The 14,360-nt window shown below is 42.3% G+C and overlaps 1 protein-coding gene across 3 annotated transcripts in view; it reads right to left on the bottom strand.

Annotated features, from left to right (window-relative positions):
• syne2b (spectrin repeat containing, nuclear envelope 2b) overlaps positions 1-14,360 on the bottom strand; it is a 35,513-nt gene that overhangs the window by 4,340 nt on the left and 16,813 nt on the right. For all 3 annotated transcript variants that reach the window (XM_080293967.1, XM_080293968.1, XM_080293970.1), the window contains exons 2-19: positions 13,551-13,778; positions 12,917-13,072; positions 12,344-12,585; positions 10,105-12,172; positions 9,315-9,649; positions 8,403-8,547; positions 8,099-8,299; positions 7,745-8,004; positions 6,632-6,791; positions 3,990-4,145; positions 3,692-3,832; positions 2,910-3,086; positions 2,545-2,682; positions 2,252-2,437; positions 2,040-2,153; positions 1,767-1,919; positions 1,554-1,679; positions 1,146-1,274 (exon numbers count right to left, since the gene is read on the bottom strand). In XM_080293967.1, coding sequence (XP_080150093.1) covers positions 1,146-1,274; positions 1,554-1,679; positions 1,767-1,919; positions 2,040-2,153; positions 2,252-2,437; positions 2,545-2,682; positions 2,910-3,086; positions 3,692-3,832; positions 3,990-4,145; positions 6,632-6,791; positions 7,745-8,004; positions 8,099-8,299; positions 8,403-8,547; positions 9,315-9,649; positions 10,105-12,172; positions 12,344-12,585; positions 12,917-13,072; positions 13,551-13,778 — 5,115 coding nt within the window. The remainder of the gene's footprint in view (positions 1-1,145; positions 1,275-1,553; positions 1,680-1,766; positions 1,920-2,039; positions 2,154-2,251; positions 2,438-2,544; positions 2,683-2,909; positions 3,087-3,691; positions 3,833-3,989; positions 4,146-6,631; positions 6,792-7,744; positions 8,005-8,098; positions 8,300-8,402; positions 8,548-9,314; positions 9,650-10,104; positions 12,173-12,343; positions 12,586-12,916; positions 13,073-13,550; positions 13,779-14,360) is intronic.

The following is a 14,360-nucleotide window of genomic DNA, read 5'->3' as shown; positions in this document are numbered from 1 at the left end:
AAAGGCAACAGCTGGTTTCACCTCCCATAATGTCCCCGAGCTGTTCTGTATTCTCACCACATGAAGCTGGGCATTGTGGTGCACCAGGAGAAACCCAGGACTCACTCTACCAGTGTAGGGTCTGCCTAGCCTGTAGAGGTCTGTGTGTTCTTCCATGGATATGCCTCCCCAGACCATCACTGACCCATGCATAGCTGAATCGGTCATGCTGATCAATGTTACAAGCAGCATAATGTTCTCTGTGGCTTCTCCAGGACGTGGGCCCTCAGGCCATCCTCATGAAGTCTGTTCCTGATTTTTTGGTTACAGACACTCACACTAGTGACCTGCTGGAGATCATTTTGTAGCATGTGGTGCTGATGCAAGCTGCTCATGGGTTAAGGACTTTCTTTGTCCTTTTTTTCAGCTGTCCTAGAGTAACTGCCTGTCTCCTGGAAACTCCCCCATTCTCTTGAAACCGTGCTGGGAGTCACAGAAAACTTTCTCTGCAACTTAACTGACCAGATCAACATCCGAGAAGTATAACTGACCTGATTAAAAAGTGTCCATTTTTTTGAGCAGGTTACAATGCAGATAATTGAAGCAACATATTTACTTGAAGTATTTTACATATCTTGCCAACCTTCAATATTTATTGGGGGTTTTTTTTTATCATTTATTCAAATTATTTTCTCTAAGTTCAAACTAATCTTGTCAATAATTAAAATATCTTTCTGTTAATGAGTGCACAATTGTCCTAGTCTGAGAACTTGAAATGTCTTGAACACACACACACACACACACACACACACACACACACACACACACACACACACACATAACAAACAAAAAAAAAACATTTCTTGGTAAACATTAGTAATATTAAGCATGCAGAGGAAGTTAAATGACACTTTGGGGATTTTATTTTTAATTTTTTACCAGTTTGTTAATAACACATGTAGGAACTACGCATGCGAGTACCAGGTATTGCACACTTTGTCCTGACACGCCCCAAAAGGCCAATCTGTTCAATTTCTTTGCTTTTTTATTTTTTGCAGGTGTTCTTGTATGCTGGTATGTGTCATAAAGAAGAGCTTTTTCAATGAACTTAATGAATTAACTGTGTGATTATAAGCTTCTTTTTTCTCTGTCCATGGTATTCTTACCTGGGTAATATCAGGTGTTGGGGCCTGCCTTTGTTCAGGTGAGGACTGCTCCACAGTCAGCAGTGTAGCTCCAGACCTCCGCAGTACATCCTCCTCAACACGAGCAATTCTGATCTGACCCTGCTCTTCCTTTTGAGAGAAAGCACACCGTACAGGTTCGCTTAAATTATGTTCCACATATGAAGTGTTTGGAATATCACATAATGACTGACACAATATAACTGAACTTTATCCTTCAACTACTGTCGCTGCCATTGTAAAATAACTTGCATTATAATAAAGAACTTAAATGACATTCACTTTTATTTTTTGTAGTTTTATACATATTATAATTCATGTAACAGTGATGTTTCATGATTTTTTTTAACTTGTATTTACTTATTTATGTTATTTATAGACCAAGCTCACCTCAGCCTCCTCAGATGTAGCTTTTTCAGATGCAGATGTTTTGAGTTCAGTGGTCGTCTGTTGGGCCGCCTGAGCTTTGGCTTGTGTGGGAGTTGGAGGCTGCTGGATAAATAACGCAGGAACCTTCTACAAACAGAGTGAAGCAGAAAGTTCGCACCAATCTTCTTGTAGATAAAATATCTGAGCAGCTGACTGATGGATTAACTAACTGACCTTCTCCAATTCCAGCAGCAGAGTCTGGAGCTGGTCCACCACAGTAAAGACAGTCAGAGTTTCTTCAGCCTTCTCAGGAAGACAAAGGCCTGGCTTACATTTCTGGATCTCAGCTACTGTTCTCCTCATCGACTGGATCCTCTGCTCAACCGCCTGCACACATAGAAGAGGGTTGAGAAAAATAAGAAAACGATGACTTTTACATTTATCCTTTTGTACAATTTGGGCAATCACGTCACGCTAATCCAAATGAAAACAAAGAAACTAACAAACCTTTAAACTGTCCTCTCTGGGGCTGGAAAAACTCTCTGGAGAAGATAGCAAGTTCTTGATCTCTGCGACATCATTCTCCATCCGCTTGACTTCACTCTCAATCGCCTCCACCTCCTAGAGGTTAAGACATTATCAGTCTAGTCTGACAGTAGAGAGTACAGTCTAGATAATATCCACTGAAGAGTAAAACAAAGAAACCAATCGAATCTCACAGCGGCAGCATGCTCCAGCTGAGACAGAGGAGCTGTGAAGCTGTCCTGAACGTCGGCCACTTGGCGATCTGCTTCGACCAGCTGTTCCTGGAGAGCTGTGACATCACAAACCTGCGACATTTCCTTCAGGACCGAGCTGAAGCCCTGCAGTGTGTTTCTGATCTGGACTGAATCATCCAGGACCAACTGCATCCCCAAGAGACAGAAAGAGCATTTTTTGGTTAAAAATGAATCACCACAAAATGGTTTGCTGTGCTGTGGAAAGAGCTGTGCAGACAGCAGAGTGTACCGACCTGCAGGGCGTGAACGTGACTGCTCAAACATTTAGCTGTGGTGTAGGTGCAGGGAGCGGCAAGCCACGACTGAGCCTCGGACATCCAGCTCTTGGAGCTTTTGACCATCTCTTGATGTTCCTGAAGCCACGTTTGAATCTAAAGAGAAACAGAACGTTTAAATAGGGAAAAGCTTAGACATTTTTAAACTTATCAAAAGTATCACAGATGATAACAGAGACAGTAATGTGGAAGATTTAGGTTAAAAAGTCTGAGCTTGGTGATTCAAAGTCATTATATTTTTGGTGTTTGACACTAAGCAGACAAACCATACAGCAGGGCAGTGAGGAGTTAGACAGCTAACAGTTTTAGGAAGCTTTTCTCACCTTGCTGATCAGGGTGGTCCTCTGCTCTGCCTGTTTGGCCAGCTGGGAGTGAAGCTGCTGAACCTCCACTAGTCTTTCTGTGAGGATCAGCACCTCCTCAGGCTTCTCTAAGTCTTGCATGTCCACTTCCAGCGCTGCCAGACGCGAGTGCCACGCATCCAGCTCGTCCCAGGCACGCTGAGCACACACACAAGGGGAGATTTATAATATTTATTCACTGACACACAAGCTGATTAGCCAGCCCCCTTCAGAAAGTGTTTCCCTCACTCACAGTTGACTTGTGAAGCAAGTCCTCGCTAAAGAGTCATTTCTGTTTTTGCAATCTATATTTTACATGAAAAGATGCACATAATGCTACGAAAAGAAAGTGGAATTTGTTGGTGTATTTGAAAACAGAGTAGGAGGATGAAAGCAGCATGAAAACTGAAAATAGAAATAGATGTACGCTGACTGTATGTACGCAAAAAAAAAAAAATCATAAAAAAGAAAACAAAACAAGACTCAGCCCAAACGGCTTGTGTTTTCTCAACAAAAGAGCAGCGAAGTGATCACACATGTAGAACATGACACACACACAAACACACACACAGAAGGCAGCAAAGACGCATCCCAAACAGTAAAACTTACCACGGATCTTCTGGCCAGCAGAGGACAAATGTTATATTGGACATCCTGTTATGTTTTCCTCACCCTCTTACAATCTATTAAATAATGATTTATTGTATTCTACTCAACAAGCTGTAACAATGAACCAGACACCCTGTTTCCTCATCACTCCCCACCTTCTGAGTGATCTTTGCTTGAGTCACAGTGGGACTCCTCTGTTCCAGTCTCTTCTGAACAGATCTCAGGCCAGCCTCGATATCAGACATCCTCGCGCCCAACCTGTGAACAGGACCGCTCCTCTCTATCGCCTCTCCCACCTGATGGAACAGTCAGGAAAAAACATTATCAGCTAGACCTAAATGGATGTTGAATTTATTGTTTTGTTACAAACATCTGCCTATCAATAGATTATTGATCTCTTAAAAGATCAATACACTCCTCATCATTAAAATGTCCAAATTAAGCCTTTTTCACCTTTTCTTCTACTTGCTGCAGAGACTTAGTGATGTCCTGCATTTGGCTGTCAATCTCAACCGGGACCAAAGTGTACATATCTGAGTATTTCATCTTCAGGTTCTCCATGATACGGTGCAGCAAAGACTTCTGGGTACACAGCTGGCTGTAGAGCGCCTGAAACCACACAGATAGGCAGCCTTTTAAATAAAAGGGATTACAAAAGATATTAACAAATAAATAAATAACAAGAAAGAATAAGTGTTTTGAAGAGTCTGTTAGAAGAGAAAACTAATCATAACAACAGTAATATTGATGGATTTTCTTGATGACTCATCATAACCATAAACTATTTTGTTTGGGTCATTGTACTTAGCACCAAAGAGAGTTTCCTCTATCAAATAACACTTGTAAGCAGATGCTTTAAAAAATGCTGACACTTGACTCTCTAACCAACATCAGCAATTTCTTTTGCATAGATGTCTACAGTTTGGGGGTTTCATTTTATGCAGAGCAGAAATCTTATTTTGGCACAAAATATCAGTCTCATGTACAAGTCTCACTAAAGAAAGTCCTTCTTGTAAGCTTTTAGCTCCTTGTCAAGCCGTCCTCTCGCTGTGTCCTGCTGCGCTGCCGTCAAACACAGTCTGCCTCACTCCTTCATTTACAAAATACTTAAAAGTGAACTCATTTCACCTCACTATGATTCTACTGCACAATAAAAACAATATAAAGATCAGAAAAAAGTTAAAATATGACAAATAACACAGTGGAGACTACCTGGGTCTGAAAGCGTCCGATGGTCTACTATACAGGGAGGCGCATCTTGATATCACGATGGGAAACTGAGCTTCTGTGTGTGTGTGTGTGTGTGTGTGTGTGTGCATGCGTGTGTGTGTGTGTGTGTGTGCATTTGTGTGTGTGTGTGTAAGTGGAAGATCCACTTACAAGACAGAACAAAAGGTGTCTGGTACAAGAGCAGGATGAGGGTGGAGGGAGTGATTGGGGGGGGGGGGGGGGGGGGGACCGTTGGATGACGGAAAGGGGGTCTTTCAGAAAATGTGTGTGTGTGTGTGTGTGTGTGTGTGTTTGAATAGAAAGCTGGAGTGGATGAGATGTTGGCCTCTGCTCAGGTTTCAGGACAAGGGGCAGAGTGATTCTGTGGGTTGGTGGGTTCATAGACACAAGCACCAAACAGCTTCTGGGTCTGAAGCCAAGCCAACGGTTAGATTGAAAGATTTAATATTTAGTGACACTTTTACTACACAGCCAACAAGCTGCTTCACTCTATATTCATTAAGGTTAGGGGTAGAAAAGCCCTGATGACTAATTCCTGGATTCATCAGCAAGGCTTTGGGAGAGTTCTGACCAAATCTGTGGTAAACATCCTTATAATATCTGGAAAGTAGTTCCTACCAGCTGTCATAGAAAAAAGTATTTAAACTTCTGGGATATTGATCTATTCACTTAAGCAGTGAAGGGGGTTGTTAATCAATTTTCAACTGCTTTGTTGTTCACCACCACATTTTGTTTGAGCGGCTGAACAATTTGGTGGGTGTATCTAGATCTGCTTTGGAGTGATTGTCATCATATCTTTCTGAACAAGTCTTTTGGTGGCTGTTTCTAAATACCAGTGCTCATCCTGTCCTCTTAGCTGTGGTGTGCCACAAGGTTCTGTATTGGGGCCCTTATTGTTTCTATTACATCTACTCTAAGCACCTCGGCCAGGTTGCTCTATTATTTTTTTCACTTTGAATTTTGGGTGTCTTTGAATATAACCCTCTGTAGGTTCATAATTTTTATTTTCATCAAATCACGTGGCATCCTTCAGTTCCTGACACATTGTCCAGTATAGATATCCAGCATGATTTTTTCCCCCATTGAGATTTTATGTGTTTTCAAATTGTTCCTTTAATCTTTTAATTTCTTTGAGCAGTGTATAAGCATCACTCTCAGTGTTTAGTTGTTGTCATGCTGTTGAGTGTAACTTTTCTAACTGAGAGCAAAGACAAGTGCATCATTATAAAAATAGCTATGATGTTACACTGAGTACAAATGCATCATTGTGTTTCATTTCAGATGATGAAACTGTCCTGTCTCATTAGAGGCTGATTATTTCCACTCCAGTGGCTGGGATGGAGCGAGAAACTGTGAGCACACTGATGTGTTTTTAGATTAGAGGATTACAAAGTGGGACCTCGATATACCCAGAGGTCCTTCAGTGAACCAGAGGAATGGCTTGCCTAATTAGAAACACTTAAATTTCACTAGTGTTTTCTTTTCTCTACAAAGGTTTAATTCGCAGTTGGGGATGATTTCCTCATCTCCAAAATTCTTTTGGGGAGGAATATAACTGCATTTCCAGCTCATGGTGGATTTTAGTCATCGACATGCAAAACTTATGGTATCATTGAAAAATTAAGACAGATCTAGGCTATGTAACCTTACAAGGTTCAATGACTGGCATGACCATTCACAAAAACTACTCTGTCAGAAAATGAATGACATTTTGTGTGCCCTTGTGAAAAAATTAATGGCAAGTCGTGTTATCACACTTAATGTATTGAAATGTAAAGCAAGTTTTAGAAGGAACTTCAAGGAACTCCACAAAACCGTGTGCAGGTGTGATGTAACTCTGAAAAACAAGAACTCAAGAGTCTCACCTGCAGCTCCTGTGTGCTGCTGCTCTGCTCCATCTCTGTCAGAAGAGATGCAGCAGCCTTCAGCCAAACCCGGATACCCTGCAGCTCCTCTCGCACCTTTTCTCTGTCCTCCAGCTCCTGCCTAGCTGCCTGCAAACCCTCCCTGCTTCTCTGCTTCACACTGTGAAAACACACAAACATCCAGCCATTTAAACAGAAGCTAAGCAACTTTACGGCTGCTTACCTAACATCCATAAGAAAATGACTGAATACAACATGACTATTGAATACAACATATGGGTCCTAATGCCAAGTGTAAGCTGGGAAGACCTTATACACCAATCGCCTTCTATGACTAACCTACTTAAAGCTGACTGCTTAACCAGGACTTATGGGTAACTTAGTCTCTGTGTGCCTAAAGAACAGAGATCATAATGAACATGGCTCATTTATGCATATGAAAGAGGAGAGCAATGAAAGTTTGTCAGGAAAAGTATCAATGCCTTCTTAATACTACAAAACTCCTCTTCTTGGGGCAGGGATAGCTCAGTAGGTAAAGTGGTCGCCCCATGATCGGAAGGTCGGCGGTTCGAATCCACTTAACGGCTACCCTGAGGTACCCCTGAGCAAGGTACCGTCCCTACACACTGCTCCCCGGGCGCCTGCTTAGTGGGCTGCCCACTGCTTCACTGAGTGAATGGGTCAAATGCAGAGAAAAACAAGTAATTTCCCCATGGGGATCAATGAAGTATCTATTATTATTATTCTTTCTCAAGCATACTGCATCACTAAACACACATGTGTCTTGTAGGACGGAGAAAGTCCTCCTTTTTAGAAACATCACACTGCTCTTCTTTTATTACAGATGGATTATACACGAGACCACACATTGTCCAGAGCCACAATGATAGCTTTAAGTCAGGTCTTTCAGCCTTTGTGTGGTGAATGTTCCAGGATTAAATGGATCTGATTTTGCTGCTGGAGTCAAAAGATTATTTTGGTGGTTGTAATTACCTGCACAGTTATGCATGTTGGTAGAACTTGGACTGTAGTTTCATTTAGAGTACATCAAAACATAAAGGGAGTAAGAACTTGCAAACAGAATAATGAGTTGCACATCAAACAATATCTCACTTGTCATATCGGCCCTGCATTGCTTGCAGCTGCTGACAGAGTTGAATAGGAGGAGCCTGCTCCAGGTGGGCAGGGACACCCAGCAGCCTGGCAGTGCGCAGTTCCAGTGCAGACAGCGCTCTGTGTTCACAGTCCAGCCTGTCCTGGTACTGTTCCCAGGACTGCAGCACGTCCTGAAGCTCCTCGGTAGATGCCTTCACCTTGGAGCTGTCAGGAAGCTCTGCCTCCACTCCCTGCAGTAACACAGAGGCCTTCTCCACCTGAGAGGAAGAACCCAACAAAATTGGCCATTTATAATTAGGGTTAGCTAAGCATGCTCAAAAATGCTCAAAACACATGTCGATGTAAACTTACGCTGTCTGAGATATCACTCCATTCTCTGATTCTCTGTTTGCTACGAGTTGTCAGCTCCTGTGTGCAGTGACGTAGTCTTAATACCCATCTCCAGATACAAGTCATGGCGGTCTCCCTGCTTCCGCGACAGCCCTGCTCTGAACACCACTCCTGCAGCTCTTCCAGACGTCTCAGGAGGGCCTCCATCTCCTCTGCAAGTGCCTGATTAGGGGTATCAGTAAAAATGAATTCTGTTTCTGTGTGGAAATTTTCAACTTTTATCCACAAAAGCATTAACGTTTTTTCAGAGGAGGTTTATACTCACTCTAAGATTTGCCTCCTGGTCAGTGCAGTCAGTGAGACAGGTGACCTTCTGAGTGATGAGCTGTAAGAGTCTGTTTGCTGTACTCTTCACGCTCTGCATGATTTCTTCTTTGCACTTGATGTAATTTCTGTGCTGCTCTGCACACCTGAAAGACAAATATGTTGATCTTGTAGTGTCAGATTTAAAATAAGGGCTCACATTCACAAAGGCTCTGCAGCTTAATGCCATTTGCAGGTCTTGTAGTTTCTATCGTGCAATGACTGTTTAGTAAATGTAGTAAAATGGTGTTTGAAACATGCTAAATAGCTAAACAAGAAAAACAAATATTTCCAATGAAGTTTGTTTTTTTTTTGATAAATAACTGTTACTTGTGGGCACCAGTTTAGCTCAATGGGTGAACAGGAAGAAGTTGACAACTGTTGGTGTGATCATTCGTAAATGGAAGAAATATAAATGATCATCAGTGTCCCTCAGTCTGGAGCTCCGTGCAACATCTTGTCTCGTGAAATGAGGATGATCATGAGAAGGAGGGTGGATAAGCTCAAAACTAAAGGGAAGGAGCTTGTTAACGATCTGAAAGCAGATGGACCAGTCACCAAGAACACCACTGGTAACCCGTTACACTGTAATGGACTGAAATCTTGTGGCACCTGCAAGGTCCCCTTGCTCAAGAAGCCACACGCACAGGTCTGTCTTAAGTTTGCCAGTGAACAGCTAAACGATCAGAGAGTGCTTGGGAGAAAGTGCCGTGGTCAGATGAAACCAAAAGTATTTGGCATTTTAGCAAAACTAATAAGAAGAAAGATAACTATCATTATTTCTTTGTTTTATCTTTGCATGTGCAATCACACACTTCTACCAAAAAAAGCTTTTCAGGAAGATAAATCTGACTTTTAGGACTTAGCTGAGTACCTGCTGAGACACTCCAACTTCACATGGCCCTTTGCCTGGAGAGTGGACATCATCACCAGGAGTTGGCTCAGAATACTCTCTTGGAGCTGCTCCACCTTCAGTGGGGACAGGTATGGATGCAGAGCAGTCTGGTCTTGGAGCTGTTCTACATGAATTTGAAATTGCTGCTGGAGTGAGGCCAAAGCCTGCTGGGTCTCCTCGACTCTGTCACCGCAGACCCCAGCAGAGCCCTGAGGTGGCAGCATAGACACCTCAATATCCCTCAGGAACTGTACAGCCTGTTTAACAGAACAGGTGTAGCTTCTCAGTGACTCCCTGGCCTGAGTGATGTTCTCCTAAAACAATAGGAAAACAAACAACACATTTTTTCAGATTGGCAGGTTCACTCCATAGTGTAGATTTTTTTTAAACCATCTGCGTAATTCCTTTGCTTTGTATTTTGCTTTTGTGGTTTGTTCTATCAAACTGAACTTTAAAACTGTGAAAAAGAACACATTGTTTGTATAGACTATATTCAAAATGACAAGACTGAAAGGGTGTTTGCTCCATACTGCTCTACCAAATATGGTGTAGTATTGCTGATGCTCTCTAAGTTTGAAATTGTTATTTTATATTTATACCTACTGGCACATAAAGACACAATTGAACAAATCTAACTATTGTGGAGGCTTAATTCAGCTGTATTGCATAGTAATATAACATATGCTTCACTCTGATTGGCTAAGCTTATTACAAAGCAATTAAAAAAAATACTGCAAAAACAAATTGAGAAATACTCAACACTACTTGCCATGTGGGATTCACATTGACCGAGGACTGCATTCTTCAAGTCCATCAAGTCTTGAGATCCACTTCTTTTTTTCTTTCCCTTCTTTTGCTCCAGCACCCCCAGTGCTCTCATTCTTGACTCCGCAGTCTTTGTCAGAGACACCACTCTCTCATATTCTCTGTTAATTGCTGTGTCATTTGGCTCCAACGTGGGAAGTTTCTCAAACTCTTTCTGGGTCTTTAAGAGGAAGGCCTTAGTGGCTTTCCTCTCTGATTCCAGGTCCAGGTCCATCAGCAGGTTCCACTCAATGATGCTGAGGTTGTTATAGAGTGTCATCTCCAAGGTGCTAAGACTCTCCTCATTTTGCTTAAGCCTTTGTTGCTCTGCAGTCAGCTGTGAAGGGTAGAGGTCAGCAGAGATTGTGTGTAGTTTTGAGCGAGCCTCTTCACACAATCCCTTCATCAGATGAAACTGGATAAGAAGGTTCTGACAGATTCTGTACTTCTCGTCTGTGTCATTGCCATCTTCTTTTGTCTGGTGCACCTGTTCCTGAATGCTTTCCCTGAGATCCTCGACGCATTGCCTCATGTTTAGGTACCTCTCTTGGTCCCTGGCTTTCATTTCTAGGGCACACATTTTGCTGTGCAGCTCAGAGATGACAGAGTTCAATTCTTTTGTCTTCTCATTGGGAATCCAGGGTTGCAGGAGGTCAACTTGCGACTTGTGTTCCAAAATCATGTGCTTGAAAGGCTCTAAAGCTTGCAGGGACTCTCTTGTAATGGGGAACCTGTGTCTGCTTAGATCCACCAACATCTGCCTTAGACTGTTTTCAACAGTGACAAGTTTTTTCTTGTTTGAATCTAAAGTCTGGGTGAGTTCATTCAGCTCCTTCTTGTTATTTTTTTCTTGGCTGCTAATGGTTCTGATATTCTCCTGGAGGTTGGTAAGCTTGTCAAAAAGCTGACAGTTCTCTGTGACACTGAATTCAGAAGTGATATCTTTGCTCTTAATAAAAAGAGCCTCACAGACTGCTTCCTGCTTCTCAGCCTCATCCAGGGTTTCTTGGATTTGGCGGGTTCTGCGATCAAGTTCAGCAGGGCTCCTGAGCTCACTGTCTGGACCCCGGGATGCTTCTCTTTGCAGATGAGCCACAACCCAGGAGTCTAGATCGGCAATCTGTTCAGATAGCTTTTCTCTGGTCTGTAGTCCTGATTCCACCTCTTTCACAGCTTTGGACAGCTTCTCATTGGTGGACTTTGAGAGTTCTTCAAGACATTTCAGAAGACTCTGCACCATAGGCACCTCTTCAACCTGGTCCAGCTGTGGAAGGAGCTCAGTCATTTCCTCCGCCAGTGACTCCAGCTGACCTTGTTTGGCCATCACCTCAGATTGCAGCTTCTTCAGATCCCTGAGCTGCCGGTGAACTTCCTCGGGGAGAAGAGCTACTCTCTTTTTCCTGCCCTCAATATCACTCTCTGTCTGCCTGGCCCAGGCCAGGCCTTCCCTCATCACTATGACAATTTTCTCCATGATAGGGCTGTTGCTGTTCAGGGTTTGGGCAGCCAAAAGTTCCTCTGTATGAGAAATTTTGTCCTTAACTCTCTGGAGTCCCTGATGGATCTCCTTTGTTTCCATCTCCCACTGTGGGCTAAATAGCAACAGCTCTGACAGCTGTTGTAAATGGAGGTACTTCTGCTGGGCTGCTTTAACCTCAGCGTTTGCCTCCATCAGCTGTCGAGCCTTCTTGCAGTTCCACTGAGTAACTGATGGAAACTTGGCTTCAAGGTCTTTAATGATCACTTCCAAGTGTTCCTGCAAATCTGATAACTCTGACAGGAGGTTGCTGGTCTTGTGAGAACGGGCATGTGTGTGATGAAGCATACTCTCCACAGTTCTTTCCAGAACTCTCCACCTCTCTTGTAGGTTCTTCTGCTCAGTCTCTGCAATTGCTCGCTCATACCGGGTAAGGTGGGGGCACAATTTGCTATGGGTCACAAGCAGCTCTCCAAGTGCTGTTCTGTTCTCCTCCATACTTCTTTGTAAGGAGCCTAGTCGCTCTGCCTCCTTGGAGCTGCTCTCCTGAGGGGATCTGAAAGAAAAACAACAAAAAGTTTGCCGCAACAAATTGTAAAAGATTTTAGGGGCTTATCAGTTAGTTTTACAGACAAAGGAAGATGACAATGTGTGAAATAAAAAGTGTTAAAATATCTTAAAATACAAGTATTAAAGACTAAAATGAAACCATCGGATGGCAACTCACGTTTGAAGAGCGTCCAGTTCTGCGGTTGCTTTGTCCACCGCATTCTTAGCTGTTTGGATGTGCTGGCAATAATCAGTGACCATCTGCAGCTGAGCCTCCTTACTCTGGATAATATTAGCTGCATCCTGGGCAGCACTGCTCCACTGGTCCTCCAGATGCTCCAGAGTGTCCCTATTCTCAGCAACAGCCCCTCTCAACTGAGAGAGCAATGCTACCTGGGCCAGGGCAGCCTCTCTGCACTCCTGTATGCAGCAGGCAAGAGTGAGACACACAAAGGCTGAATTTTAAATTCAGAATGAGCTTATCTGACCTTCTGTGAACTCAGGTTCATTGTTATTTGAATTGCGAACACAAGGGCCTACTGTGAAAATGCTCTGTAAAATGTTTTATTATTACAATTATCATGATTTTTAAAAAATATTCTTATTCTTATTATTGTTGTTGTTGTTGTTAATAATAATAATAATAATAATAATAATAATAATAATAATAATAATAATAATAATAATAATAATAAGGAGGCACTTTAGCACCATGGATGTTTTTCTAGTGATTCATGCTGCATAATCTCACCTGAGCCTCCTCCACCTGCTGGGCCATGGCTGTTGGGCTCAGCTCAGCTGAGCGGTTCTTGCAGTTCAGGAGTTTAGATATAACCCTACTTAGATGACTGTCCATGCTACTGGTAGATGAAATCAGAACCTCTGGAGCATCCTCAAGTGGTTTACCCTTCAGACAGAAAGACACGTCAGATGCAGAACAGGATTTGTTAAGGCACAAGCTTTGGTTTTGTTGTTTAATTTAGGGCCTATATGAAAATATATATCAGAAAAAAACAGTTTGAGGGAGGAATTGTTATGATCCTCTCTACAGAGTAAGATATGTCTTGACCATATAAATTGCCTCAAAGGTCTCACAAACAACCTTTGCAAACTCTGCTTTGAGGTTTTTCTTGAGTTTACTTCATATATCTAAAACTGGATTGAACTGAACTGATGTGAAAGAGGATTAAAAAAGAGTCAAAATAACTAAGAATTATGATCTACATTTCAGCCAGTAATTATGATAGTACATGTTCATCACCGCTTTATTTGAAAGATTATTCTGTATTTTAATCCTACATATAGAAAGTGACCATTTGGAACTTCTGTGACTTTCTTGGTTCAAAAACAAACACAGAGCCAATGACAGATAATATTTATTTTACCTCAATGAGTTGACTGCTGGGTCCCATGTCTTTGAGTAGCTGTATCACTGTCAAAATGGATGTTTCTCCTGGTGACTCCAGTACTGTTCTCTCAGTTTCCATGTCATTTGCGTCTATTTTGTTTTCTTGAGGGGTCAGTCCTTTCAAATGGGGTTCTTCACCCAGTACAGTATCACCTGATGATATCTGAACCACCTGCAGTGATGTGTCAGTACTGAATACTTGCTCCTATAGTGGACATGAAACTAGGTATTAATGCACATATATATACACTCCATGTCAGCGGTCCCCAATCCCCGGGTCACGGACCGGAGTCGCTTGGTACCGGGCCATGATAGTTGAGGTTCGGGTGTGAAATTTATGGTTTTCAGGGTTTTTATTGGTTTTTATCGCTGGCTTCCCTAGGTCTTTTCCAGTGTGTTATGAATAAATCTACTTCTTTTTTTTTGGTACCAGTTTTATTTTGTTGGATTAATTCGCGACAACGTAAAGGCCGGTCCGTGAAAATATTGTCAGACATAAACCGGTCCATGGCGCAAAAAAGGTTGCGGACCGCTGCTCTTTGTGACCAAATTTTACAAAAACATTAAGTTGTATTAAATAAGACTTGACTAACAGGTGAGGCCATTAACGCTGAAGAAGTGAAATCATACACCAATTGAGAAATTACATTTGTTTTTTGAAAGACCTCTGCATAATGCAACTTCTTTTAGCAATCAAGAAGTTCCCTTTGCAAGATTGAAGGCTTTTCTGGACTGGCTTTGGTAGACAAGTTCATGTTTTACATGTAGGCTATGCATTAGTCTATAT

The sequence above is a fragment of the Astatotilapia calliptera genome, chromosome 19, assembly GCF_964374335.1.
Source record: "Astatotilapia calliptera chromosome 19, fAstCal68.1, whole genome shotgun sequence".
Lineage (NCBI taxonomy): Eukaryota > Metazoa > Chordata > Actinopteri > Cichliformes > Cichlidae > Astatotilapia > Astatotilapia calliptera.
This window is presented reverse-complemented; position numbering and strand designations above follow the sequence as displayed.